Consider the following 25,380-nt stretch of genomic DNA (forward strand, 5'->3'; position numbering starts at 1 on the left):
TATTGTGCTAGATAAGAGATAATGATGGTTGCCTTGACAGAGAAGTAGTATAGAAATGCAGTAAACAGGCAAATATTGTGCTGGAGAAGAGATATTCCTTCCTTGTTTGTGTGTTGTTGTTGTTGTTGTTGTTTAGTCGTTTAGTCGTGTCCGACTCTTCATGACCCCATGGACCAGAGCACGCCAGGCACCTCTGTCCTCCACTACCTCCCACAGTTTGGTCAAACTCATGCTGGTAACCTCAAAAACGCTATCCAACCATCTCGTCCTCTGTCGCCCCCTTCTCCTTGTGCCCTCCATCTTTCCCAGCATCAGTGTCTTCTCCAGGGAGTCTTCTCTTCTCATGAGGTGGCCAAAGTACTGGAGCCTCAGCTTCACGATCTGTCCTTCCAGTGAGCACTCAGGTCTGATTTCCTTAAGAATGGATGCATTTGATCTTCTTGCCGTCCATGGGACTCTCAAGAGTCTTCTCCAGCACCATAATTCAAAAGCATCAATTCTTCGGCGATCAGCCTTCTTTATGGTCCAGCTCTCACTTCCATACATCACTACTGGGAAGACCATGGCTTTAACTATACGGACCTTTGTTGGCAAGGTGACATCTCTACTTCTCAAGATGCTGTCTAGGCCTGTCATTGCCCTTCTCCCAAGAAGCAGGCGTCTTTTAATTTCGTGGCTGCTGTCACCATCTGCAGTGATCATGGCGCCCAAGTAAGTAAAATCTCTCACTGCCTCCATTTCTTCCCCTTCTATTTGCCAGGAGGTGATGGGTCCAGTGGCCATGATCTTCGTTTTTTTGATGTTGAGCTTCAGACCATATTTTGCGCTCTCCTCTTTCACCCTCATTAAAAGGTTCTTTAATTCCTCCTCACTTTCTGCCATCAAGGTTGTGTCATCTGCATATCTGAGGTTGTTGATATTTCTTCCGGCAATCTTAATTCCAGTTTGGGATTCATCCAGCCCAGCCTTTCGCATGATGTATTCTGCATATAAATTAAATAAGCAGGGAGACAAAATACAGCCTTGTCGTACTCCTTTCCCAATTTTGAACCAATCAGTTGTTCCATATCCAGTTCTAACTGTAGCTTCTTGTCCCACATAGAGATTTCTCAGGAGACAGATGAGGTGATCAGGCACTCCCATTTCTTTAAGAACTTGCCATAGTTTGCTGTGGTCGACACAGTCAAAGGCTTTTGCATAGTCAATGAAGCAGAAGTAGATGTCTTTCTGGAACTCTCTAGCTTTCTCCATAATCCAGCGCATGTTTGCAATTTGGTCTCTGGTTCCTCTGCCTCTTCTAAATCCAGCTTGCACTTCTGGGAGTTCTCGATCCACATACTGCTTGAGCCTTCCTCGTAGAATTTTAAGCATAACCTTGCTAGCGTGTGAAATGAGTGCAATTGTGCGGTAGTTGGAGCATTCTTTGGCACTGCCCTTCTTTGGGATTGGGATGTAGACTGATCTTCTCCAATCTTCTGGCCACTGCTGAGTTTTCCAAATTTGCTGGCATATTGAGTGTAGCACCTTAACAGCATCATCTTTTAAAATTTTAAATAGTTCAGCTGGAATACCATCACTTCCACTGGCCTTGTTATTTGCAGTGCTTTCTAAGGCCCATTTGACTTCACTTTCCAGGATGTCTGGCTCAAGGTCAGCAACCACACTACCTAGGGTGTACGAGGCATCCATTTCTTTCTGGTATAGTTCCTCTGTGTATTCTTGCCACCTCTTCTTGATGTCTTCTGCTTCTGTTAGGTCCTTTCCACTTTTGTCTTTTATTATGGTAATCTTTGTACGAAATGTTCCTTTCATATCTCCAATTTTCTTGAACAGATCTCTGGTTCTTCCCATTCTGTTGTTTTCCTCTATTTGTTTGTATTGCTCGTTTAAGAAGACCTTCTTGTCTCTCCTTGCTGTTCTTTGGAAATCTGCATTCAATTTCCTGTATCTTTCACAATCTCCCTCGCATTTTGCTTGCCTTCTCTCCTCTGCTATTTGTAAGGCCTCGTTCTCCACACTTCTAATGTAACAAACACTATGGATAATATGGAAGGATACAAAATGTTATTATGGAATAATATGCAGTTGTAAATGTTGACAATAGGACCCATGGAGGGGATGTGGGGATATCTCAAGATTCAGAGAAATCTCTTTATATGGTTATGTAATGTGATAACTTTTTACTTGTAAAATCAAATGATTTTTTTATGAAAAAAGTTGTTTGTGTTGGTTTCCACAATCCCTTTCCAGTGCACAGACTCGGAGTGTGACATTCCCCATGCCATGCTTCATTTTCAGACATGCTTTGAATTCAAAATTAATTCAGCACTCCTGAAGGGGGTTCCTTTAACCAGCCACACCCCTCTCTCCTCCTCCTCCTCCTTCCCTTTGATGAGCTACTTCTCGAGAGGCATTTACACGGAGGAGAGCTCCTCAGCTGAGTGAGAATAAGGAAGTGAAGTTATGGGAGCATTGTCTTGTCTGCTCAGAAGACATACTGAATTGCAATGAATTTTGGTTCCAGCTTCCCTGTGAGAGGGCAGCCCTCCTTCCAAGAAAATGTCAAGTGTGAGGCAGTTAGGCCTGTCCTGCCCCCAAGAGACTAGCAGTTCAAGTGAGGAGGGTTTGGCATTTCAGAGTTGGGAGCTAGATCTGGGAGTTTTCACAAACATACCCCCCCCCCACTACTACGCCTGCACATGAATATCCATAAATTCTTGAGGATGTTGTAGAGTTGCTGTTTGTTTCCTTTGTAATTATCAAAACCACAGTGGTTTCCATGCATCTTCTACTTTGATACTTGGGCCATACCCACTGAACATTCAACATGGGTTTCTGTGGTTGTTTAATATCAGATAACCCAAAAAGATATATGGAAATGTGACTTTATCAACTGTTTATGATGTATAATTTATGTTCTTGCCCAAAGTGTAAGGCTTAATGACTCCCAGCTAATAACGTCTGAAAAAATCTCTCTCTCTCTCTCTCTCTCTCTCTCTCTCTCTCTCTCTCTCTCTATATATATATATATATATATATATATATATATATATATATATGTTACGTGTTACAAAGTGAGAGTTAAATCTCTTCATATTACCATACTTAAATATTTAATAGATTTGGAACAAATATGGAACTGATTGTCCTTAAATAAATGGGTAAGTAAATTTTCACCTATAGGCAACAAACCCAATTTGTACCAGTTTATAGAGTTTTGTGAAGACATCTATCATCTGCACAAACAGGGAAATAGTAAAGTGAGGTTTAGAAATCATCAGAAGAATATCATCTGCATATGAAATCAATTTATATTTAACTGAATTGTGGACTACTCCATAGATCTCCCTATGTTGTCTAATAGCAGAAGCAAATATGAAAAAGCAAGGGTGAATTTGGACATGTTTGTTTAGTTCCTCTAAGTTGGGGTGCTCCAATGCACAGTCCAAGGGCTGCATGCAGCCCTTGATTTCTCTGTTTCCTCCCAGAATCCAAGTGTAGGACAGACAGAGTTTATGCAAACATGTTTTTCTCCAGCCTGCACCTGCGCATGAAGCCATGTAAAGAGTTCAGGACATTTCAGAGGCCATGCTTGATCCCTTTATAATTATGAAAATCATAGAGGGGTTTTTCTTTCATCTTCTTCTCAACAAAGCTCCAGAGATTTGTCCAAAGATCACCTTTGAGTCCACTCAGGGAGATATCTGAATTGTCAACAACATAAGGTAATTAAGATATATCATTAGAGCAGAGAGGAATTGGTGCATAAAGGCCTTCTGTACCACTGACAGTTTGGGTTCAGATTTAGGACAGGCGTGTTGCAATACAAGGGTGCAAGGCTGATTTCTAACCCTTCTAGGTGTGAAGTCTTGGTTGCATTCCATCAACATTATCTAATTATCTTCTAGTTCAGAGGAGCAGTCACAGGAAAGGAAGGTGTTCCAAGCAGGCACAGAATGGCACTGCTTCTCCTGATCTTCCTGCCTCATGCACACTGTGGAGCGAAGGCAAAATGCCCCTTGACTTTGGAGAGAGATTGGCTAGAGCCATTCAATTATTACAGGCCGGGAGACCACCTCATTAGTGGAGTCATCTCTGCCACAGGTGCAATATTTAATCCACAGCACTTCAATGAGTCTCCCTCTACCACCTTTATCATGTAAGTCCATTTATGGTGATTTGGTTATTGCTGCTTTATTCAATATTTATCTTTATTCATCCTTCCGGAACTGTGGTGTATCTGTGTACTTTAGACCTTCCAGGCTGTGAAGCTTTAGGGTATAAATTTTTAAATCTTTATTTTCTTTCTTTTTTACTGTTTGCACTTCTTTTTAAGAACAAATCAATAAAAATAATTTTAAAAATTAAAGCGTTGGGGGAGACTGGGGAGAGAGAGAGAGCAATAGATGTTCCGTGTCATTTTATGAGCCTTTAAAAACCTTTTGTCTCTTATTGTTATTTGAAAGTCTGTGCCCGTCTAATTCCATCATGAAAAATTCACTCTATTTTAGTTTTGTTTTCCAAGGGATAATGGGTCTTGATTGAACAAGGCTTTTCCACCACTCAGGCATCATCAAGTGGGGATTGGCTGTCAAAATCTGAACTTGGATCAGTGTTAGGAGGATTAAATTCTAGAAATAGAATCCAGGACTTTAGATTATCCTTAGAAGCTTGTCCAAAAAAAGCAAGAGTTGGAAGTGATATAGTCACTGAATGCTGGAGGATATGATGTGATATTTTTTGCAGCAAAGAAGGAACGAGGTACTGGCTGCCCCTGTCTTTCTTCTTTGCCATTCAAGAGATCAACCAGAATCCCAGGCTCCTGCCCAACATCACTCTGGGCTACAATATTTATAATAACTTTTTTCATGGAAGGATAATGTATGAAGCTTTGGTAGACCTGGTCTCTTCTAGACAGGCGAATGTTCCAAACTACAACTGTGGAAAACAGAATAACTTGATTGCAGTTCTGGAAGGGGCTGACTCTGACTCTGAGAACTCCATCCAGGTTTCAAGCATGTTGAGCATCTATAAAATGCCACAGGTAGGAATGGAGATGGTGGGATCATCTGGCTGAGGTTCTCAGCCATGAAAGTGTTGGGTAGTATCAACTCAGAATGAGGAAGACATTGGATGTCAAGGTATTGAAGAAAGGGGATAAGGAATGGTCAGAAGAATTGTTGTTCTTGTTTTGATACTACCTGTCCTTCCTCCCTTCCCTTTGTTTCAAATGCTGATTTCTCTCTCTCTCTCTCTCTCTCTCTCTCTCTCTCTCTCTCTCTCTCTGTGTGTGTGTGTGTGTGTGTGTATGCCTGTGCATATAAAATGAGGAGGAAGGGAACTTCCCTCATTCTAGTGGCCATGCCACTAAAAATGGAATAAAGTAGAAAAGATTTCCCTGAGTGAAACTGATATTTTGTTTTTCAATTGAAAACAGTTATAACGCATTCAATAAATAAAAAACATTTTAGCATTGCACAACATAAAATAGTAACAAAATTGTTGAAAGAAATGTACAGTATAATACCAGTAAAATAGAAGTATAAAAGCGTATTTTAAAAGATGAAAACAGGAACTGAGGGAATACATAAACATAAAAATGGCATCAAGTTTTATGTGCCAAGGAAAGTTTGGGCAAAAAAAGTGTGTCTTTACAAAACAGATATATGTTATTGGGGGTAAGAATTATTTCGGCTTTGATCCCAAACATTGCAAGCCAACAGTCCTTCTTTTCTTGCCAGGTCAACTACGCCTTTGGCTCCCATGTTCTGAATGACAAGAGGCAGTTCCCCTTTTTCTATCGGATGGTCCCCAAAGAAGACACCATATACCCAGCGATTGTCAAGCTGCTCCATCATTTCAGATGGACGTTCATTGGTCTCATTGTTCCAGACACTGAAAACGGAGAGAGGTTCATGAAGACATTGACACCTGGGCTCATAGAGAGTGGCATTTGTGTTGCCGTCTCACTAATCATTCCACAACTTAATACATACAGTGTGAGGTTCAGTGTTCCTCCATTTGAAAAGTGGGGACAAGTCCATGTATTTTTTTATTATGTAGAAACTACTTATTTCTCGCTGGGAATACGACTTGGAAAAATAATATTTGACCAGCTGGTCAAACCCACAGCAGGGAAAGTCTTCATCACAACATCTATGTGGGATTTGAGCATAGACTTCGTCAGCTGCATCAACCATGGTTTTGATTTCCAGCATTTCCACAGTATTCTTTCTTTCTCTATTGGGGCAAATAAATGGACAAAATATGACGATTTTGATGCCTTTTTCTTTGCAAGCAAGCAGTTTTGGGAGACAGCTTTTAATTGTTCCCATTTACAGAATACATTGTCAGTGAAAAGCTGGACAAGATGCAGAGAAAGAGAGGAACTGGAGATGCTGCCCCAAGATCATCTGGAAAGACTCTTATCTCTAAACAGCTACAGGATTTACAACACTGTCCAAGCTGTGGCCCGTTCCTTAAATGCTGCATATTCCTCCAGATCAAAGTGGAGGTTGAAGGACAGTCTGGAAGTTCAAAGGCTACAGCCATGGCAGGTATTTCCTTTCCCATCACTGACATCTCTGCCAAACGTGACAATCAAGTGTACAATTCCAGAATGGTAGTCTTGGAGAACTTGAGGAATGTAGTGGGGAGGTGAGATTTTGCAAACCCCTTTGTGAAGTGCCCTGAATTGGATCCTTTTCATCTCCTCTGAGATGATAGTCCCTCTGGTAACAGTTCCTACTACTGGCTTAACCTCTTCTTTGCCTTGCAGTGGACCATTTGACCCCCACCTCCTACATAAGAATTCCCTTGGGCAGGGAAGATGGCATTGCACAGGCTCTCTCTCCCATAGCCTTCTTCCCTCCTGTTTATTGTGATATTTCGGCACCAACTGAGCTCCACTGAGCTCTATCCTTTGTCCAAAGATTATGTGTGTTGCTGGAGCCTGTATTAAGTGTCTGAGTAATGTGCAGAGATGAATAGTCAGTGCTGTTTCCCCTGTTCCATATGCGATCCTTTTCTCTGCCATTCTAGCTCCACCCTTTCCTGGGAGATGTCCAGTTTTACAATTCTTCAATGGACGGAGTGTATTTGGATGAGAAGGGGGACCTGACAGCTGACTTGGACATTGTGAACTGGATGGTGTTTCCAAATCGGACCCTTCTTAGAGAGAGGATTGGGAGAATCAATAGGCAGAAATCCCTAGACCTAAAGTGCACCATGGACCAGAATGCCACTGTGTGTCCCAAATGGCTCAACAAGGTGGGGAAATTTTTCCGTTTTATTGGATTTCCCATCCCATAAGCTCAAATCATGCCACCATGTTTTGTGTCGCGCTGCCTTTAAATGCTTCTTGTATTCCTTGAAAATCTAACTGCGGGTCCCTGTGAAACTCTGTATATGCATGAATCAGCTGCTATGGGAGTGCAATTTCAAGGAGGGTGTTTTAGTAACTAGATGATGTGGCCACTGGTTTCCCCCTTCCCCTCTCATATTTAAACCATTTAAAACTTAAAATTCGTAAGAGAGTGTGGCTTTTAGCAGCCTCAGTGCTGGCAATATTTCCTGAACTGCTCCTGTAAATCCATGTTCTATGGAACAACTTCCAGAAAAGTGTGCAATAGATTTGTTTGCAAAAAGAGATGGACTCCTAACTTGAACCCTTCTAGGAAATTTAACTATGGATCTCAAATGAATAAAGTTTAGCTACCTCTGATTAATACAGTGATCATGACACTTTATCATGTACAAGGGGGGAAACTGAAACAGAGCTGAGCAACAGGGGAAGGGAAGCAAAAGGAACTAGGGCTTGGATCAAACAGGGGCACATTCTCATGAGAGGTTTTGCTGCAATAAAGTAGTGTATAAATATGGCTCAAAATAATTAAACAAAATATTGTTATCATCCTTAACACATCAGCCTTAACACGTTTTCCTTGATGCCCCTTTATGCTCAGCCCCTGCCTACTTCCAGGTGTGTGGAAAGTTGCCAGCCTGGATTCTTCAAGGTAGTTCAGGAAGGAATGCTGCTCTGCTGCTATGACTGCGTTCCCTGTGCGGAAGGAACAATGGCCACTCAGGAAGGTGGGTGACACCAGAAGAAAGACCTGCCCTTGGGGAAGAGGACAAAGGACCTTTCTGGTGTCCACAGTTTATTAAAGGGGAGTTCTAGAACTGATGTACTGCTACAACACAACTGGGCATTTTCCCCATTGGGTGTTCATATATGCTGTGTTGACAGGATCAATGACAATTGGAAGCCTACACAGAGTGGGAGAAAATCCTGGGATGTGGGAATTTGACATTACTTTGACGGTTAGTCAAACTTGGCAGAAGAGGCACCATGAACTCCCAGATGATTGTCAGGCACAAATGTTTCATACAGTTGAGTCGAACAAGGTCCCTTTTGAGTGTCATCTTAGAAGCTTTTGGCCTCAGCACTCTTATCCTAACATGGACATCCTTTCTGGAAAAGGGTTACCATGGCTTAAAATTCTTTTATTCCTGTCAGAAATATTATTGAGGGCTTTGTGATTCCCTTAGTATGTGGAATCCTCTCCCCAGTGTTTTTACCACCAATTGAAGACATTCCAATTGCCTCAGGTTTTCCTGTCCCGTAATATTATTAATACCAAAAAATGCTCTCCCCGGTTATATGTAATTATTTTTATTGAATATAGTTAGGTTTTCTTTTAGTGGAGACCACTTTGGTATTACTTTTTCTTAATGAAAAACAGTACATAAGGCAATAAAGTTGATATTCCTTGTGTTCATTCCAGATGCAGAGCGTTGCACCAGGTGTCCAGAAGATCAGCATCCAAACAAGGCCAGAGATCAATGTTTCTACAAGATCATCACCTTCCTGGCTTATGAAGAACCTTTGGGGATCTTCCTAGCTTCCTTTGTGCTGTTCTTATCCTTAACCACGTGTGTTGTGCTAGGAATATTCATTATATTCCGAGAAACTCCCATAGTCAAAGCCAATAACAGGGACCTCTCCTATATCCTCCTCACCTCCCTCTTGCTTTGCTTTCTGTCCTCCTTTCTTTTTATTGGCCACCCAAGGAAAGTGACCTGTCTTCTCCGACAAATGGCCTTCAGCATCATCTTCTCAGTTGCCATCTCTTCTGTGTTGGCCAAAACCATCACTGTGGTGCTGGCCTTCCTGGCCACAAAGCCAGGAAACACAATGAGGAGATGGCTGGGGAAGAGTCTGGCCAACTCCATTGTCATTTCCTGTTCCATTGTCCAAGTTGTCATCTGTATCATCTGGCTGGGAATCTCTCCACCCTTCCCAGAGTCTGACATGAGCTCCCAGGCTGGAGAGATCATCCTACAGTGCAATGAAGGGTCTATTGCCATGTTTTATGGTGTCCTTGGCTACATGGGCTTCCTGGCCTCCATCTGCTTCACAGTGGCTTTCTTAGCTAGGAAGCTGCCTGGGGCCTTCAATGAGGCCAAGCTGATCACCTTCAGCATGCTGGTCTTTTGCAGCGTTTGGGTCTCCTTTGTGCCCACCTACCTGAGCACCAAGGGGAAATACATGGTTGCCGTGCAGATCTTCTCTATCTTGGCCTCCAGTGCTGGGCTTCTGGGCTGCATCTTCTTTCCCAAGTGCTACATAATTGTACTCAGGCCTGATCTGAACACAAAGGAGCATCTGACAACAAAAGTTGGTTCTTAAATTACTCATTTTTGACAACTGTTATCCAGCACAGCAATGATGAAAAAGACATACCTGCCTTGCAAATGTTGCTTTAGATTTAAAGGCATGTTTATGGCTCCATTTCTGATGGTTACGTTTCAAACTTTTAAGAAGTGTCTAAATGTATAAATTTTATTTTTAATTGTGCTATTTTTACTTGGAAAGCTGAATGTCTCTTAAAATTCAGGTTCTTTGGCACTTCCTGCATTTCAAAATATTGCTTTAATAGGAAAATTGATTAGGACTGCTAAAACAAATAGAGTAAAAAAGCGGATTTCAGAGTGAAATCTTTCAATTCAGGAACAGTTAACAAAGGGCATGGAAACATTATTTACAGATATATAGATATATAGACCACAATGGGAGGATTCTTAGGAGTGGTGAATACACCTGGTAGGAATAATTTATTCCTTATTGCAAAGAGCCATTTAAAATTTTGAGGTATGGATTGCTCTCCATTGTAGATAGAATTAATATCTATACTTTCCTTCACAAACATTATGTTAAAAATACTGAGGAAATTGTGCCCTAATAAATCTGTTGCTCTTCAAGGTGCCTCAAGACTTAGTTCCTTTTGAGCTAGTGAGAAATGCGAGAATGTTATGGATATTAGGAAAGGATATATTGATTAAGTATTATCCTTCCTTCACTCATGCTAGTGAGTGTTGTAGGAGGGCAGATTCCCCTGAATATAGCAGGAAGCTAGTTTCCAGATTCGTTTGAATCTCTTCAGTTAAGTAATCCAATCTGGCTTGCCCTGATGGATTATTCCTGGTGTCCCCTTTTATCCCTCTTAAAAGAATAAAGACATATGAGTCTTTCCTTAAAAGTAACAAGATTACTCACATTCAGTTTAGTTTGATCCCTGAAAGGCAGGCTTTAGCTAGTAGTTACATAACAAACTGTGAGTTCATCTCATATGGAGATTGAGTTTATGTGATGCTGGCTGAGAGCCAAATTACATTAAGAGAACAAAATGGCTGCAGGAGAGCAGCATGGCAGCGAGAGAGAGAGAAAATGGCTGGATGATTCGGCTCATGGAGTCAGACAGGGCCATGCCCATCTCCCAGGAAACATGCAAGTCACCAGTGGAACAGGAAGTTATACTGACTGGAGTAACATCTCCCTGCCTGCGCCCACTCTAGGGAAACAAGGGATGTTGTATTTGACTGCTCCAATGGATTACATCCCACAAGAAAGAGTGCTAGGTTTCCCCCCTTCATTTCTGTTGGGAACTATGTCAGCAAGCTTTGAGGCAGAAGAAAGGAAGATTATTTTTACCAGAGAGCCCAAAGCCCTTTGATAGTGACTTATGTTCTTTCCAGATGCAGAGCGTTGCACCAGGTGTCCAGAAGATCAGCATCCAAACACAGCCAGAGATCAATGTTTCTACAAGATCATCACCTTCCTGGCTTATGAAGAACCTTTGGGGATTTTCCTAGCTTCCTTTGCCCTATTCTTATCCTTTTTTTTTTATAATGATATTTATTGAAAATTTAAAATTACAGACAAAAAAGTAAAAAAGAGAAAAGAGAAAGAAAAAAAATTAAACAATACAAGTCAATAAAAAAGAAAAAAGAAAACAAAACACACAAAACAAAAGCGAAAAAATTAAAAACAAATCCAATATTCCCATATCTTTATCTTTCATTAACTTGTTTCATCGACCTCCTCACACCTCCCTTTTTTGTATTCTAGTTATTAATTATTTCAGCAAATCCTTTCCATCTTTCACTATATTCTGTCATTTAATTGTCTTAATTTATTTTACCTTAAAAAGCCCTAAAACTTAAAATTTATATGTACATAACTCCTTATAGCATTTCTACTAAAGCCGAATAGTTTCATTCCAACATTTTTCTAACACTCATTAATTTTACAATATTTCTCTAAATAAATTTTTAAACTTTCTTCCAATCTTCATCCACCGTCTCTTCTCCCTGGTCTCGGGTTCTGTCAGTCCTTTCTATCCATTCCATCTAGTCCTTCAACCTGGTGATCTTCTGTCCGAGGCTCTTAACTCTTTTCCATGTCCCTTCTGCAGTTCTTCTTCATATTTATACCTGCACTTTACTTTGTCTTCTGCTGATCTTGTTCTTAATTTCCTTCCTTTGTCACTGAGGAGTAGATCTCGGGGAGACTCCAACCTAACAATGTCTTTATCCCTTCTCGACAGGTCAGCCCATTCTCCATAGTCAGCACTAAAATCCAAAGGATATTTCAAAGCATGTTTCAAAATCCCTCCCAAGTTAAAAGCCCCCACCACTCCATACTCCCCCTGGCCCAAAGCCAGATCCCAAAAGCCAGAACATCCCTGCATAAGGGGATCTTTCCAACTTTCCTTCTCCAATCCAAGCGGGGCTCCATCTCTCCAATTCTGACTTTCTCCAGATTCGGTCTTCAAAGGCAACAGCTTATGTTCATGCAAGGCCAAGGCTCTCTCCCCTTGTATTACTTGAGGTTCAACAACAACCTCCTCCTTTGTCTTCTCCACAGCTTGCCATGTCAAAGCAGATTCCTGGGTCAGTTCCTGAATAGTTTCTGTATAAGTATTCACTTTTTGTCCCACATCAATCCTTCTTTGTCCAAAACTGTCAGTTATAGTAATCATTGCATCCATCTTCTCATGAAGCTGTTCCAATAAGGCACTTGTTTTGCAAAAAGCAATCACTAAGGCTTCTTGTGTCCACATTCTTGTTCAAGGTCAATGTCTAATTCTCACGATCTTTAATCTCTGCAGCTGGTGAATTCCCCAGCTCCACTCCTGCAACAGTTTCAAAAGCTCCCTCTAGGGGAAACAATTTCTATTTGTATCCGTCCTTTTAAAAGCAGGTCCAGCAACAAAGTTAACAAAGTTAATTTCGATTTTCAAATATTTTGCTCCTTTTAAGTGCAAAAGGAAACATTGGAATCAATATGTTTCTCTTGTTTCACTATCTGTCAACATACGTTTTATTCACAGTCAATGAACTTTCCCAAAACGTCAGTCTTCCTGGCAGCCCGTTCCCAGGTTCAAAACGGTGGTAATTTATCTTTCTTCACTCTCTCTCCTGCAGGCTTAAACAATCTAAACTTTCCCCCGTCTTCTCCTGCTTCCAAGGGGGGTTTAGTGATTTCAGCCAATGGAGATTTAATCCTTTATAAAAAACTTTCCAGACTTTAGCTTGCAATGTCTTTGCTTCAATCTATTTACAAAAGCGGAAGGCGGACTTCCTGTTTGGAACCTTCCCGCTTCGGTGCCAAATTAAAAATGTTTAATAATCCAATTTTCCGTTCTACTCACGGGTAGTTGTTTAAAGTCCAATTGTCCACAGGAAAAAGTCAGCGCTCTCCGGCAATAGCAATGTGGCTTCAGTCCGTGAATGCCCTATTCTTATCCTTAACCACATGTGTTGTGCTTGGAATATTCATTATATTCCGAGAAACTCCCATAGTCAAAGCCAACAACCAGAACCTCTCCTATATCCTCCTCATCTCCCTCCTGCTTTCTTTTTTGTCCTCCTTGCTCTTCATTGGAAGGCCAAGGAAAGTGACCTGTCTTTTCCGACAAATGGGCTTCAGCATCATCTTCTCAGTTGCCATCTCTTCAGTGTTGGCAAAAACCATCACTGTGGTGCTAGCCTTTCTGGCCACAAAGCCAGGAAACACGATGAGGAGATGGCTGGGAAAGAATCTAGCCAACTCCATTGTTATTTCCTGTTCCATTGTCCAAGTTGTCATCTGTATCATCTGGCTGGGGGCCTCTCCACCCTTCCCAGAGTCTGACATGCATTCCCATTCCAGAGAGATCATCCTACATTGCAATGAAGGGTCTGTTTCCATGTTTTATGGTGTCCTTGGCTACATGGGTTTCCTGGCTGCCATCTGCTTCACGGCGGCTTTCTTGGCCAGGAAGCTGCCTGGGGCCTTCAATGAAGCCAAGCTGATCACCTTCAGCATGCTAGTCTTCTGCAGCGTTTGGGTCTCCTTTGTGCCCTCTTACCTGAGCACCAAGGGGAAATACATGGTGGCTGTGCAGATCTTCTCTATCTTGGCTTCCAGTGCTGGGCTTCTGGGCTGCATCTTCATTCCCAAGTGCTACATTATTATACTGAGGCCAGATCTGAACCTGAGAGAGCACCTGACAAGAAAAAACCTAAACAGGACATTTGATTCCTAACTGTAAGGCTATCATAGAATCAAGTAGAAAGTTCTACAAGAAAAATTACTACATGGAAGGACATTACTGGAAGTTTTGGCTTTGGACAGGACAGTGATGTTGATTTTAGGTAGTCAGGAAGGAGATGGGTGGTTTTTGGAGGAGTAAAGTTATCAGACTCAGACATAAAGGAAGGGGAACAGTTGGATGCATGTGATGACCTCGTGTAGACAGGGCTTTTTTCAATTGGAACTCAGAGGAACTCAATTCTGGCACCTCTCAGGTGGGCACCATTGCCATTCTAAGAGAAAGAAGGGTGAGTTCCAGCCCCTCTCTTTCTAGAAAAATAGCACTGCATGTAGGCATGTCCTGGTATTTATGCTCACCAAAGGGAATGTGAACAATTCGACATCAGAAACTATGCTTGGCAAAAGCAAATGGAAAGTATAGAAGCTGGTAATTTTGTGCGAAGAGGTTGTCTCCTCCTCAGAAATAGCTACATCTGACAGAATCAGCCTCTCTGGAAATGTATTTGCCACTTTGCATGTTTCAGTTTATATTGATCTCTGTTGCTCTGGCCTTCAGATTTAAATCTGGCAAGTGTAGAATCCATAATGTTTCAGTGTGAGAATACTACCTTGTATGCAGCTAGTGCACACCTGGGTTCAACTTGCAAAAAACAATTTTTAAGCTTCCTTTTCTGATGGATTCAAAACGTGTCCAAATGATTAAGCTTTACTTTTAATGGACTTTCTTGATATTGTATGTGGGCTGGAACTGGTCTGTGACCGTTGTAATAAATTCATTCATTCATTTGAGTGCCTGCAGTTCCTGTATTTAAAAATACAAATTTAAATGAAAATGGATTAGGACCTCTTCCAAATCATTTTGAGCAGAGGTAGCAGCACGGGAAGTGCAGCCTCTCTAGTCTCAAAGCCACTGTCAGCTCCCATCTTGGGCTCCAGTGCTGGGCTTTTAGGCTGCATCTTCGTGCCCAAGTGCAACATTATTGTGCTGAGGTCTGATCTGAATACAAAGGCATATTTAACAATAAACAGCCAAGACAAACCACCACTTGGAGCTTTAAAGCACACACGTGTGCCCAGATAGCATGGGGCGAGAGGTAAGCATGGCTAAGCCACTGGAGATGTCCAAAGGTTGTTTTTCAAAAAGTTGCTTGCATCGACTTCCAAACTCCCTTTCCAGAGTGCAGACTTGGAGTGTGACCTTCCCCACGTCATGCTTCACTTTCAGCCATGTTTGGAATTCAAAATTAATTCAGCAGTCTCTTCCCACCACGCTTGCTTTCATCAGCTATATCTCTTGCTCGTCCTCCCCCTTCTCTTCTGGCCCAAGCCTTGAGGAACTGCTTCTTGACTGGAGTTTACACAGAGAAGAGCTGCTCTGGTTAGAGAGAATAAGGGACTGAAGTCATGGGAGCATACTCTTGTCTGCTTAGAACCGTGTTTCCCAACCTTGGGTCTCCAGCTGTTTTTGGACTACAACTCCCATCATACTTAGCGAGCAAGACCAGTGGTCAGGGATGATGGGAAGTGTAGTCCAAAAACAGCTAGAGACCAAAGGTTGGGAAGCACTGGCTTAGAAGACATACTGAGTTAGAAGACATACTGAGTTGGAATGAACTTCCTTCCAACTTGGCTGTGAGAGGGAAACACTCCCTCTAGGAAAATATCAAATGTAAGGCCGTCAGGATGGGCCTGTCCTGAGCAAAAGTGACTTGGGGTTCAAGCAGCGGCACCAACTCGGGCCCTATACTGTGGGTGTCCAGCACGTGTACAATGCCACAACATCATTGGCCGGGGAGGGCGGGGTATAAATAAAATTGATTATGATTATGATGACATGTACAGGCTTTAGCGCAAACACAGGTCCTAGCCCAGTTGTTACTGGGGCATCAGAGTGCCAGAAGTGGTGATGGACAGCAGTGGACGGCTGTGGACGGCGCATGGCGACAGCTGTAAGGGGTGGAGGTTGAGCATCCACGGGGGGGGGGGGTTGTCTGGGCTCCCAGGGTCCCCTAAAGTTGGTGTCCCTAAATTCAAGTGAGGAGGGTTTGGCGTCTCAGAAATGGGAGCTAGACCTAGGACAGCCAGTGTGGTGTAGTGGTTAAAAGCGGTAGTCTCGGAATCTGGTGAACCGGGTTCGCGTCTCCGCTCCTCCACATGCAGCTGCTGGGTGACCTTGGGCCAGTCACACTTCTCTGAAGTCTTTCAGCCCCACTCACCTCACAGAGTGTTTGTTGTGGGGGAGGAAGGGAAAGGAGACTGTTAGCCGCTTTGAGACTTCTTCGGGTAGTGATAAAGCGGGATATCAAATCCAAACAACTCCTCCTCCTCTTCTTCTTCTTCTTCTTCTTCTTCTTCTTCTTCTTCTTCTTCTTCTTCTTCTTCTTTTCACAAACATGTTTTCCCCGCAACTACTACCCCTGCACATGAATATTCATAAACTGTTCAGGATGTTGTAGAGCTGCTGCTTCTTTCCTTTGTAATTATCAAAATCATAGTGATTTTCTTTCATCGTCTCAAGCAAGCTCCAGAGACTTCACAGATCGCAGTTGAGTGCACTGAAGTAAACATGAGAATCAAGAGCACTATGAGGCAACATCTTGCATTTGGAAAAGACTGGGGGTATAAATGCCTTTTGTTCCAATGAGAGTTTGGGTTGGAATTTAGGTCAGGTGAGTTGGATTATGAAGGTCTGAGGTTGACTTCCATCCCCTTCAAAACTGAAGCTGTAGTTGGGCTCCATCCACATTAGGAAAGCAAAAAGAGTTTGGCTTCATCAAATAATTCTCTGAGATGAGCAGTCACAAGGAAGGGAGCAGTTCCAGAATGGGATTGCTACTGCTGTTGCTGTTGCTGTTGTTGCTGCTGCTTCTGCCTTATGTGGAATGTGGAGTGAAGGTGAAATGCCCCTTGACTCTGGAGAGAGATGAACTAGACCCATTCAGTTATTCCAGACCAGGAGACCACCTCATGAGTGGGCTCGTCTCTGCCACGATAGCTACATTTTTTCCACACACTTTCAAGGAGTCTCCCTCTACCAGCTTTAGACAGTAAGTCATTTCATGGAATGGGGTTAGAGATGTTCCTTTAGCTAACAAATTCATGAGTCCCAATTCCCAGGCTAAAGGGGTTCATTCTTGGTTTCGCAAGTGGAAAGGGCCAGGGCACCTTCTGCACTTTTTTGCTTTTTAAAAACTATTTTTGTTTTATTATTTTCCTGGAAATTCTAGGGTGGGGTTAGTTGTGTCTAAAGCTGTGATGAACCCTAGGATTTACCACATAAGCGGTTGTTATCACTGATTTCAAATCAAGAGAACCACACACTCAGAAGACCCCCAGAGAACATCACGAGCACAAGACACTGTGATTCAAATGAAGTCACTCTAATTCACGAAAGAAGGGGGGCAGGGAGACAACAGTAAATGTGTCCTGTCATTTAATGAACCTTTAAAATATTTTATCTGTTCTTGTTCTTTAAATGAGGATCAGCTGTTGAGTTTTGGGATTTGGCTTCCATTAAATCTTTCTATCAGCCATTGTTCATTGCAGGGCTGGGCATGACTAATTCCATCACTAGAATGATCATCTGCATCCATTCTGTTTTCCAAAAGATAAAAACTTTTAGTTGAAAAGACTATCCAGCCACCCACACCCTGGGATCTTGCATGAAACACTATTACCTTTAAAAACTTGTCAAAAAGGCAGAACTGAATGTGATATATTGGTAGAATGCTGGATAATGATTGTGTGCTATGTACATTTTTGCAGGAAAGCAGGAACAAGTTACTGGCTGTCCCTGTCCTTCATCTTTGCCATTCAGCAGATCAACCAGAATCCCAGGCTCTTGCCCAACATCACACTGGGCTACAGCATCCATGATAACTTTTTTCATGAAAGGGTGACGTATGAAGCTTTGGCAGACCTGCTCTCTGCTGGGCAGGTGAATGTCCCAAACTTCAACTGTGGGGAACAGAATCAGCCGCTCGCTGTTCTTGAAGGGGCTGACTCTGACTCTCAGAACTCCATCCTGATTTCCACCATGTTGGGCATCTATAAAATCCCACAGGTAAGAATGGAGAGGGGTCTAGCCTGTTCTCATACCACCTTTACTTTCCTTCCGTGTGTGTCAAATGCTGATTCTATGCACTTCACGCCCATTGTGCTGGTAGCCATGCTACTAGAAATTGGAGTAAGTGGAAACATTTTTTTGTGAGCAAAACACTGGTATTTTGTTTATTAATTCAAAACATTTACAACCCACCTTAGAATTAAAAAATGTTGTTGTGGTGTACAGCAAAAACAGTAACACTTCAATGATGCAAGATATGCAAAAGAAAATCAGGGAAGCAGTAATGCAATAACAAATTTAAAAAACTGCTTTAAAATATTTCTAGAGACAGAAACAGAGTCCAATGTTATGTGTCAAGGAAAGCCCAGGGGAAAATATTTATCTTCACAATAAAATTATTTGTTATTCGTTTGATCCAAATATTGCAGCTTTGATCCAAAATAAAAACAATCTAACAATCTTCCTCTTCTTGCCAGGTCAATTATGCTTTTGTTTCCCGAGATCTGAATGACAAGAGGGAGTTTCCCTTTTTCTATAGGATGGTCCCCCAAGAAGATGCCCTGTACCCCGGAATTGTCAAGCTGCTCCTTCACTTCAACTGGACATTCATTGGTCTTCTGACTCAAGACACCGACAACGGAGAGAGGTTCGTGAAGACCTTGACGCCTCTGCTTACAAAGAGCGGCATTTGTGTTGCCTTCTCACAAGGCTTCATCCTAAAACTAGGCATTAACACTTTGACATTCAGTAGTTCTCAATTCATTGAGTGGGGACAAGTCAATGTATTTCTTTACTATGTAGAAAATATTTATTTAACAGCAGGGCTGACAATTGTGAAAAAGTTGATTCATGTTTTTAAAAAACCCACTGCGGGAAAAGTCTTGATCACAACAGCGATGTGGGACATCTCCTTGAACTTAATATTCAGTGGTTTAGATTACCAGCACATTCCGGGTATTTTTTCTTTTTTTCTTGGGAAAAATAATTGGGCACAACATGATGACTTTAGTCGCTATTTCTTTATCAAGAAGTTTTGGGAGGATAGCTTTAATTGTTCCTATGTAAAGCATGCATTGTCAGTGAAAGGCCGGACAAGATGCAGAGAGAGAGAAGATCTGGAGATGCTTCCTCAAGACGATCTGGAAAGAATCCTCTCTTCAGACAGTCACAGGATTTACAACACAGTCCATGCTGTGGCACGTTCCTTAAATGCTGCATATTTGTCCAGATCTAAGTGGAGGTTGAAGGACAGTCTGGAAGTTCAAAGGCTACAGCCATGGCAGGTATTTCCTTTTCCATAACTGACATCTCTGCCCAATATGACGGTCCAGAATTATCGAATTGGGGAAGGTCTGAGAACTTGGGGAATGTAGTGGGTGAAATTTATCAAACTGCTTTTTGAAGTGCCCTGAATTGTATCCTCTTTGTGCCCCCCCCACCCATACACAAAAGTCCCTCAGAGGGCACTGCCCTTCTGGTGGTTGTTGTTGTTTAGTCGTGTCCGACTCTTCGTGACCCCGTGGACCAGAGCACGCCAGGCACTCCTGTCTTCCACTGCCTCCTGCAGTTTGGTCAAACTCATGCTGGTAGCTTCAAGAACACTATCCAACCATCTCGTCCTCTGTCGTCCCCTTCTCCTTGTGCCCTCCATCTTTCCCAACATCAGGGTCTTTTCCAGGGAGTCTTCTCTTCTCATGAGGTGGCCAAAGTATTGGAGTCTCAGCTTCAAGACCTGTCCTTCCAGTGAGCACTCAGGGCTGATTTCCTTAAGAATGGAGAGGTTTGATCTTCTTGCAGTCCATGGGACTCTCAAGAGGTCCCTCTGGTAATGGACACCAATCCTTCCTCTTTGGCTGCAGTGTCCCATTTGGAGCAAGACCCCTAACCCCCAATGTAAGAATTCCCTTTGGCAAGAGAGATGGTGTTGCAGGCTCCCTCTCCCCATATGGCAGCGGTTTTCAACCAGTGAGCTGTGGCTCCCTTGGGTGCCTTGGATGGTTGTCAGGGGAGCTGCAGGCAGCATCAGCTTCCCTCCCTCCCTCCCACTTGACTGTGAGTGGCGCCGCTTCCCCAGGCCAAGACCTGCCTGTTTCCCAAGGGTAAATGGGTTGGCTTCCTGCACTGTGTGCCACTGCTTTCTTCACCTCCTTTTCCTTCCTCTTCCTCTTCCTTCCCCTCCCCTCTCCCCTTGCTCTCTTTCTCTCTTCCTTCCCTTCCTCCTTCCCCCAGCAGGCAGTAGGAACCACAGTGGAGCAGCCCACATCCCAGGAGCCACAGCAGCCCCCAGCCCCCACGACCCTCCACAACTCCCCCCTGAAGAACCAGGGGGTGGGGTATAAATAATAAATTATTTTTACAGTTATTATGTAGTTGGTCAAGGGAGTCGTGGACTCAGAAAGGTTGAAAACCTCTGGTTTGCGGCTTCTTCCTTCCTGACCTGGGTTCTATGTTGGAACCTACTGAGTTTCACTAAGCTCCAGCTTTTGTCCAAGCGATGGGAGCCTATATTATCTGGGTGTCTCATGTACTTATCAGGATGGAGTTGGATATACATGGACACTTGTAGAATTTTTGGTGTCCTTTCATTAGTATCATATTAATATTCATTAAACCAATCTTTTTATCATTAAGTTGAATGGGGAATACAACCAAATAACTGTGTACAGATTGGTGGCCTAAGCAAATATACCCAGGCATAAATTTCAATGTAGCCCACACTCAAAGCTACTTGAGTCTGCACCCAGATCCAAGTCAGAGGAGAGCCAGGAATTGAAAGTTGGATAGCCATTGTTGTTTTCCATATTCCAAACACTGCCCTTTTCTCTGCCATTCTAGCTCCACCCTTTCCTGGGAAATGCCCAGTTTTACAATTCTTCCATGGACGGAGTGCATTTGGATGAGAATGGGGAAGTGGGAGCTGACTGGGACATCGTGAACTGGGTGCTGTTTCCCAATTGGACCAACCTTAGAGTGAGGTTTGGGAGCATCAAGAGACAGGGATCCTCAGAGCTAAAGTGCACCATTGATGCAGATGTGTTGCCCAAAAGGCTCAACAAGGTGGGAGATACCGTCTATTGCATTTTATCTAATCTCTAATCATGGTCTCCTGCTTTGTGTGGGGCTGCCTTCAAATGCCTGTCAACATCAGCTTTGAACATTTTGACAACCTAGCATGAAATCTCTGTCAAGCTGTGAATATGTAGGATTCAACTGTTCTGGAGTGCAATTTCCGGGGGGTTGCTTATTGTAGTAATTAGATGAGGTGGCCACGGTTTCCCCCAGCCATTACCATATTTAAATTGTCATGAACCCACATGCATTCATACTCACACTAAAGAGAGGTTTAGCCTGTCAGCATCAACATTCAATATTTTGACAATCTAGGACACACTAAAGAGAGGATTAGGGTCTTTCGCTGGAGTCCTGACATGGGCTTGTTATGAATACATGTCCACCTTTATCCTAAAGCCCACAAGAAGTTCTCGCACCAAAGGAATAAACAAAGTTGGGTTTATTATATGGAACAGAAGTAACAGATATTCACTTCTGTTCCACATATATGGATATTTTTGAATGATTCAGGCAGGCAGCAACTCACAGAAAAGATAAACACCTTGATCTAAACGGCAACAGAGATACCTAACGATTTTGAAAAAGCCTGTAGGAAAGTGAGCTTGCCCATTTCCTCACAGAAACCCACACTAAAGAGCAAGGAACAATGGATCTGGAAGAGTATAACTGTCCTTAAGCATCTGTATGTTGGTCCTTGAGAATTCTGGATAAATTTTGTTGGAGATTGTAGTGCCAACTGACTACTAACAGAGCCAACTGCCTACTGGGAAATTTGGGATTTTTAATAGTAGTCTTCTTCATAGAGAAGGGAAAGGGCTTTGAAGGGAAGAAGTCCTGCCCATTTCTCACCTAGCCCATCCTAGTTATAAGATAACTAAAACTGGGCATCCTGTTTGCATTCCATCCTGGGGTGCAGGATGTGATAGTGAGCCATTTCCCACATTTCTGCCTCAATCCCACTTGGCTGCCCTGACACTGTACAGCCCGACTGCTTCACTTCACACCAGCTGCAGCTTCCAGATTTTCTTCATGAGTAGCCCCACAATAGTAGAAACAGAAGGTTAGCAGAGTGTGGATAACTGAGAGTAACCTAATCCTTACCAGGAACATCCTAGGCTAGCCAACCGGCCAAAGCTAGAAATGTACATTCAGTACCACTTGGGCCACCTGGACCTCAAACAACTACACAACTGTTATGGTCTTTTCAGCCTTATTCTTAGTTGCAAGGTCCACATGAGAATCCTGGGCCTTCACAAGCCTCTGTCTCATTTCCATGGGGGGGGGGGATAGAGGGCTAACACAATTTCTTTGCTGCTTGCTGCTTAGACCTTGCCTCCTTCCAAGTGTGTGGAAAGTTGCAGCCCTGGATTGGTCAAACGTGTTCAGGAAGGAATGCCACTCTGCTGCTATGATTGCATTCCCTGTGCAGAAGGGACCATCTCCACTCAGGAAGGTGGGTGACGCCAGCAGAAAGGGCTGCCCTTGAGGAAGAGGAAATCGCTTCATTCCAATATACAGAGGAAAATTTAGAACTGATGATCAATACAGATTGGAGAAGTGGGCCCACATTAACAAAATGAATTTCAATAAGGGGGGGGGGATATAAGGTTCTGCACTTTGGCATGAATAACCAGCTGTAAGATGGGGAACCCCTGGCTTGCCATTAGTACACGTGAAAAGGATCTAGGGGTTTTAGTAGATCACTAGCTTAACAGGAGTCAACAGTATGATGCATAAGCAAAAACATCTCATGTTTTTCTAGGCTGCATCAACAGAAGTCTAGTGTCCCCTCCCCCCCCCCCCATCATCTCTTTGACCGAATGAAACCGCCTCTCAATCCAAACCTTTTAAATCCTGGTAGCTGAGTTTATTTTTGCAGCTTCTTCTCTCATCATCTCTAGCAAATGCCTGTAGTTTACTCCAATTAAAAAAGCCAATTAGCAGGATAACCTGTGCTTCCAGGGACAGGATCGGGGGGTCACGGCAGCCGGGTTGCTCCATAAACCCAGTGACTTTGCCTGTCTTTGGATTCCATGGAGAAACGAGTGCCAGACTGCCAGCCAAACTGTGGGTGAGAGCCAGGTTCGTCTTCCAACCAAAGAAGAATGCAGAAAATGCAATTCAGCCATCATTCTCTGATTATCTCCATTTGTCTTTCTCTGTGGTGTTGGGAGAGACACCCATCCCCTGGCGCACAAGAAACAAGAAGCCTGTTAAAGCCATCTTCAAATATCTAAAGGGCTGTCACATTGTTTTCTCCTGTTCCAGTGGGTAGGACCCGAACCAATGTCTTCAAGTTACAAGAAAGGAGATTCTGACTAAACATGAGGAAAAACTCCCTCTGAAAATGATGGACTCTCCTTCCTTGGAGGTTATTAAGCAGATGTTGGATGGCCTCTGTCCTGGATGCTTTAGTTAAGATTCCTGCATTGCAAGGAGGTGGATTAGATGACCCTTAGGCCATGCTCCCCCCCATTGTTTTCCCCACCAATGGATGGCATACCTGTTGCCTCAAGTAGTCCATTATCATTGACATTATTTATATTGATTCCTGATGTCCTGAGTCATATACAATTATTTTTATTGGATATATTTATATGTTCTTCTAGTGGGAACTGCTTTGGTATCACTGTCTGCAAATGCAGTACAGAGGATATATGGTTGATCTTATGCTTGTTCTTTCCAGATGCTGAACATTGCACCAGGTGTCCAGAAGATCAACATCCGAACAAGGCCAGAGATCAATGTCTCCCCAAGACTATCACCTTCCTGGCTTATGAAGAATATTTGGGGGTTCTCCTGGCTTCCTTGACCATCGTTTTATCCCTAACTGCAGGATTTGTGTTAGGAATCTTCATTAAGTATAATGAAACTCCCATAGTCAAAGCCAATAACAGGGACCTCTCTTATATCCTCCTTGTTTCCCTCTTGCTTTGCTTTTTGTCCTCCTTCCTTTTTATTGGCCAGCCAAGGAAAGCCACCTGCCTTCTCCGACAAATGGCCTTCAGCATCATCTTCTCAATTGCCACCTCTTCTGTGTTGGCAAAAACCATCACTGTGGTGCTAGCCTTCCTGGCCACAAAGCCAGGAAACACGATGAGGAGATGGCTGGGGAAGAGTCTGGCCAACTCCATTGTCATTTCCTGTTCCAGTGTCCAAGTTGCCATCTGCATCATCTGGCTGGGAATCTCTCCTCCCTTCCCAGAGTCTGACATGAGCTCCCAGGCTGGAGAGATCATCCTGCAATGCAATGAAGGGTCTGTTGCCATGTTTTATGCTGCCCTTGGCTACATGGGCTTCCTGGCCTCCATCTGCTTCACAGTGGCTTTCTTAGCTAGGAAGCTGCCTGGGGCCTTCAATGAAGCCAAGCTGATCACCTTCAGCATGCTGGTCTTCTGCAGCGTTTGGGTCTCCTTTGTTCCCTCCTACCTGAGCACAAAAGGGAAATACATGGTGTCCGTGCAGGTCTTCTCTATCTTGGCTTCCAGTGCTGGGCTTCTGGGCTGCATCTTCTTTCCCAAGTGCTACATCATTGTACTCAGGCCTGAGCTGAACACAAAGGAGCATCTGACAACAAAAGTTGGTTCTTAAATGACTCATTTTTGACAACTGTTGTCCAGCACAGCAATGATGAAAAAGACATACTTGCCTTGCAAATGTAGCTTCTTAGATTTAAAGGCATGACTCCTTTTCTGATGGTTACTTTTCAAACCTTTAAGAAGTGTCTAAATGTTTGAATTTTACTTTTAATTGTGCTATTTTAACTTGGAAAGTTGAGTGTCTTCCTCTTAAAATTCATACTCTTTGGCTCATTTATTTAATATGAAAATTGATTAGGACTGCTAAAACAAATAGAATAAAAAAAGTGGAATTCAGTAGTGAATTCTTTTGATTCAAGAACAGTTAACAGAGGCACGGATACATTATTTACAGCGATATATATATAGCACAATGGGAGGGCTATTGGAGTGGGGAATAAACATGGCAGGAATAATTTATTCCCTATTGCAAAATGCCATTTAAAACATGTTAAACTTTGAGATATGGTTTGCTCTTCATTTTAGATAAAATTAATATCTGTATTTTCCTTCACAAACATTATGTTAACAGACTTCTGTTTCAGTGTATCTGAAGAAGTGTGCATGCACACATAAGCTTATACCAAGAACAAACTCATTTGGTCTCTAAGGTGCTACTGGACAATTTTTTTACTTTTTTAACGTAAAATTGAGTTATAATGGCTGGATTTTAATTAGAACATGAGAAGAAAATATCATTAAATGAAGCAGCACTGTAAAGTGCCTTGGGATAAGAATCATCTCAGATGCAGAAAAATAAACTGAATTTTCTTGTGAGAAATTCA

At 42.7% G+C, this 25,380-nt stretch overlaps 2 protein-coding genes across 2 annotated transcripts; both read left to right on the forward strand.

Annotated features, from left to right (window-relative positions):
• Positions 1-3,956: 3,956 nt before the first annotated feature.
• On the forward strand, positions 3,957-9,691 carry LOC144326783 (vomeronasal type-2 receptor 26-like). Its single transcript, XM_077923599.1, has 6 exons — positions 3,957-4,159; positions 4,747-5,044; positions 5,742-6,557; positions 7,042-7,269; positions 7,965-8,091; positions 8,787-9,691. The coding sequence occupies exons 1-6, from the start codon at positions 3,957-3,959 to the stop codon at positions 9,689-9,691; spliced, it is 2,577 nt and encodes an 858-aa protein (XP_077779725.1).
• A 7,011-nt stretch (positions 9,692-16,702) lies between these two features.
• Positions 16,703-24,608, forward strand: LOC144326784 (vomeronasal type-2 receptor 26-like). Its single transcript, XM_077923600.1, has 6 exons — positions 16,703-16,926; positions 17,645-17,942; positions 18,422-19,228; positions 20,781-21,002; positions 22,344-22,470; positions 23,704-24,608. Exons 1-6 carry the CDS (start codon positions 16,703-16,705, stop codon positions 24,606-24,608), a joined length of 2,583 nt encoding a protein of 860 aa, XP_077779726.1.
• The last annotated feature ends 772 nt before the right edge of the window (positions 24,609-25,380 follow it).

Source organism: Podarcis muralis, chromosome 2 (assembly GCF_964188315.1).
Source record: "Podarcis muralis chromosome 2, rPodMur119.hap1.1, whole genome shotgun sequence".
NCBI classification, from domain to species: domain Eukaryota; kingdom Metazoa; phylum Chordata; class Lepidosauria; order Squamata; family Lacertidae; genus Podarcis; species Podarcis muralis.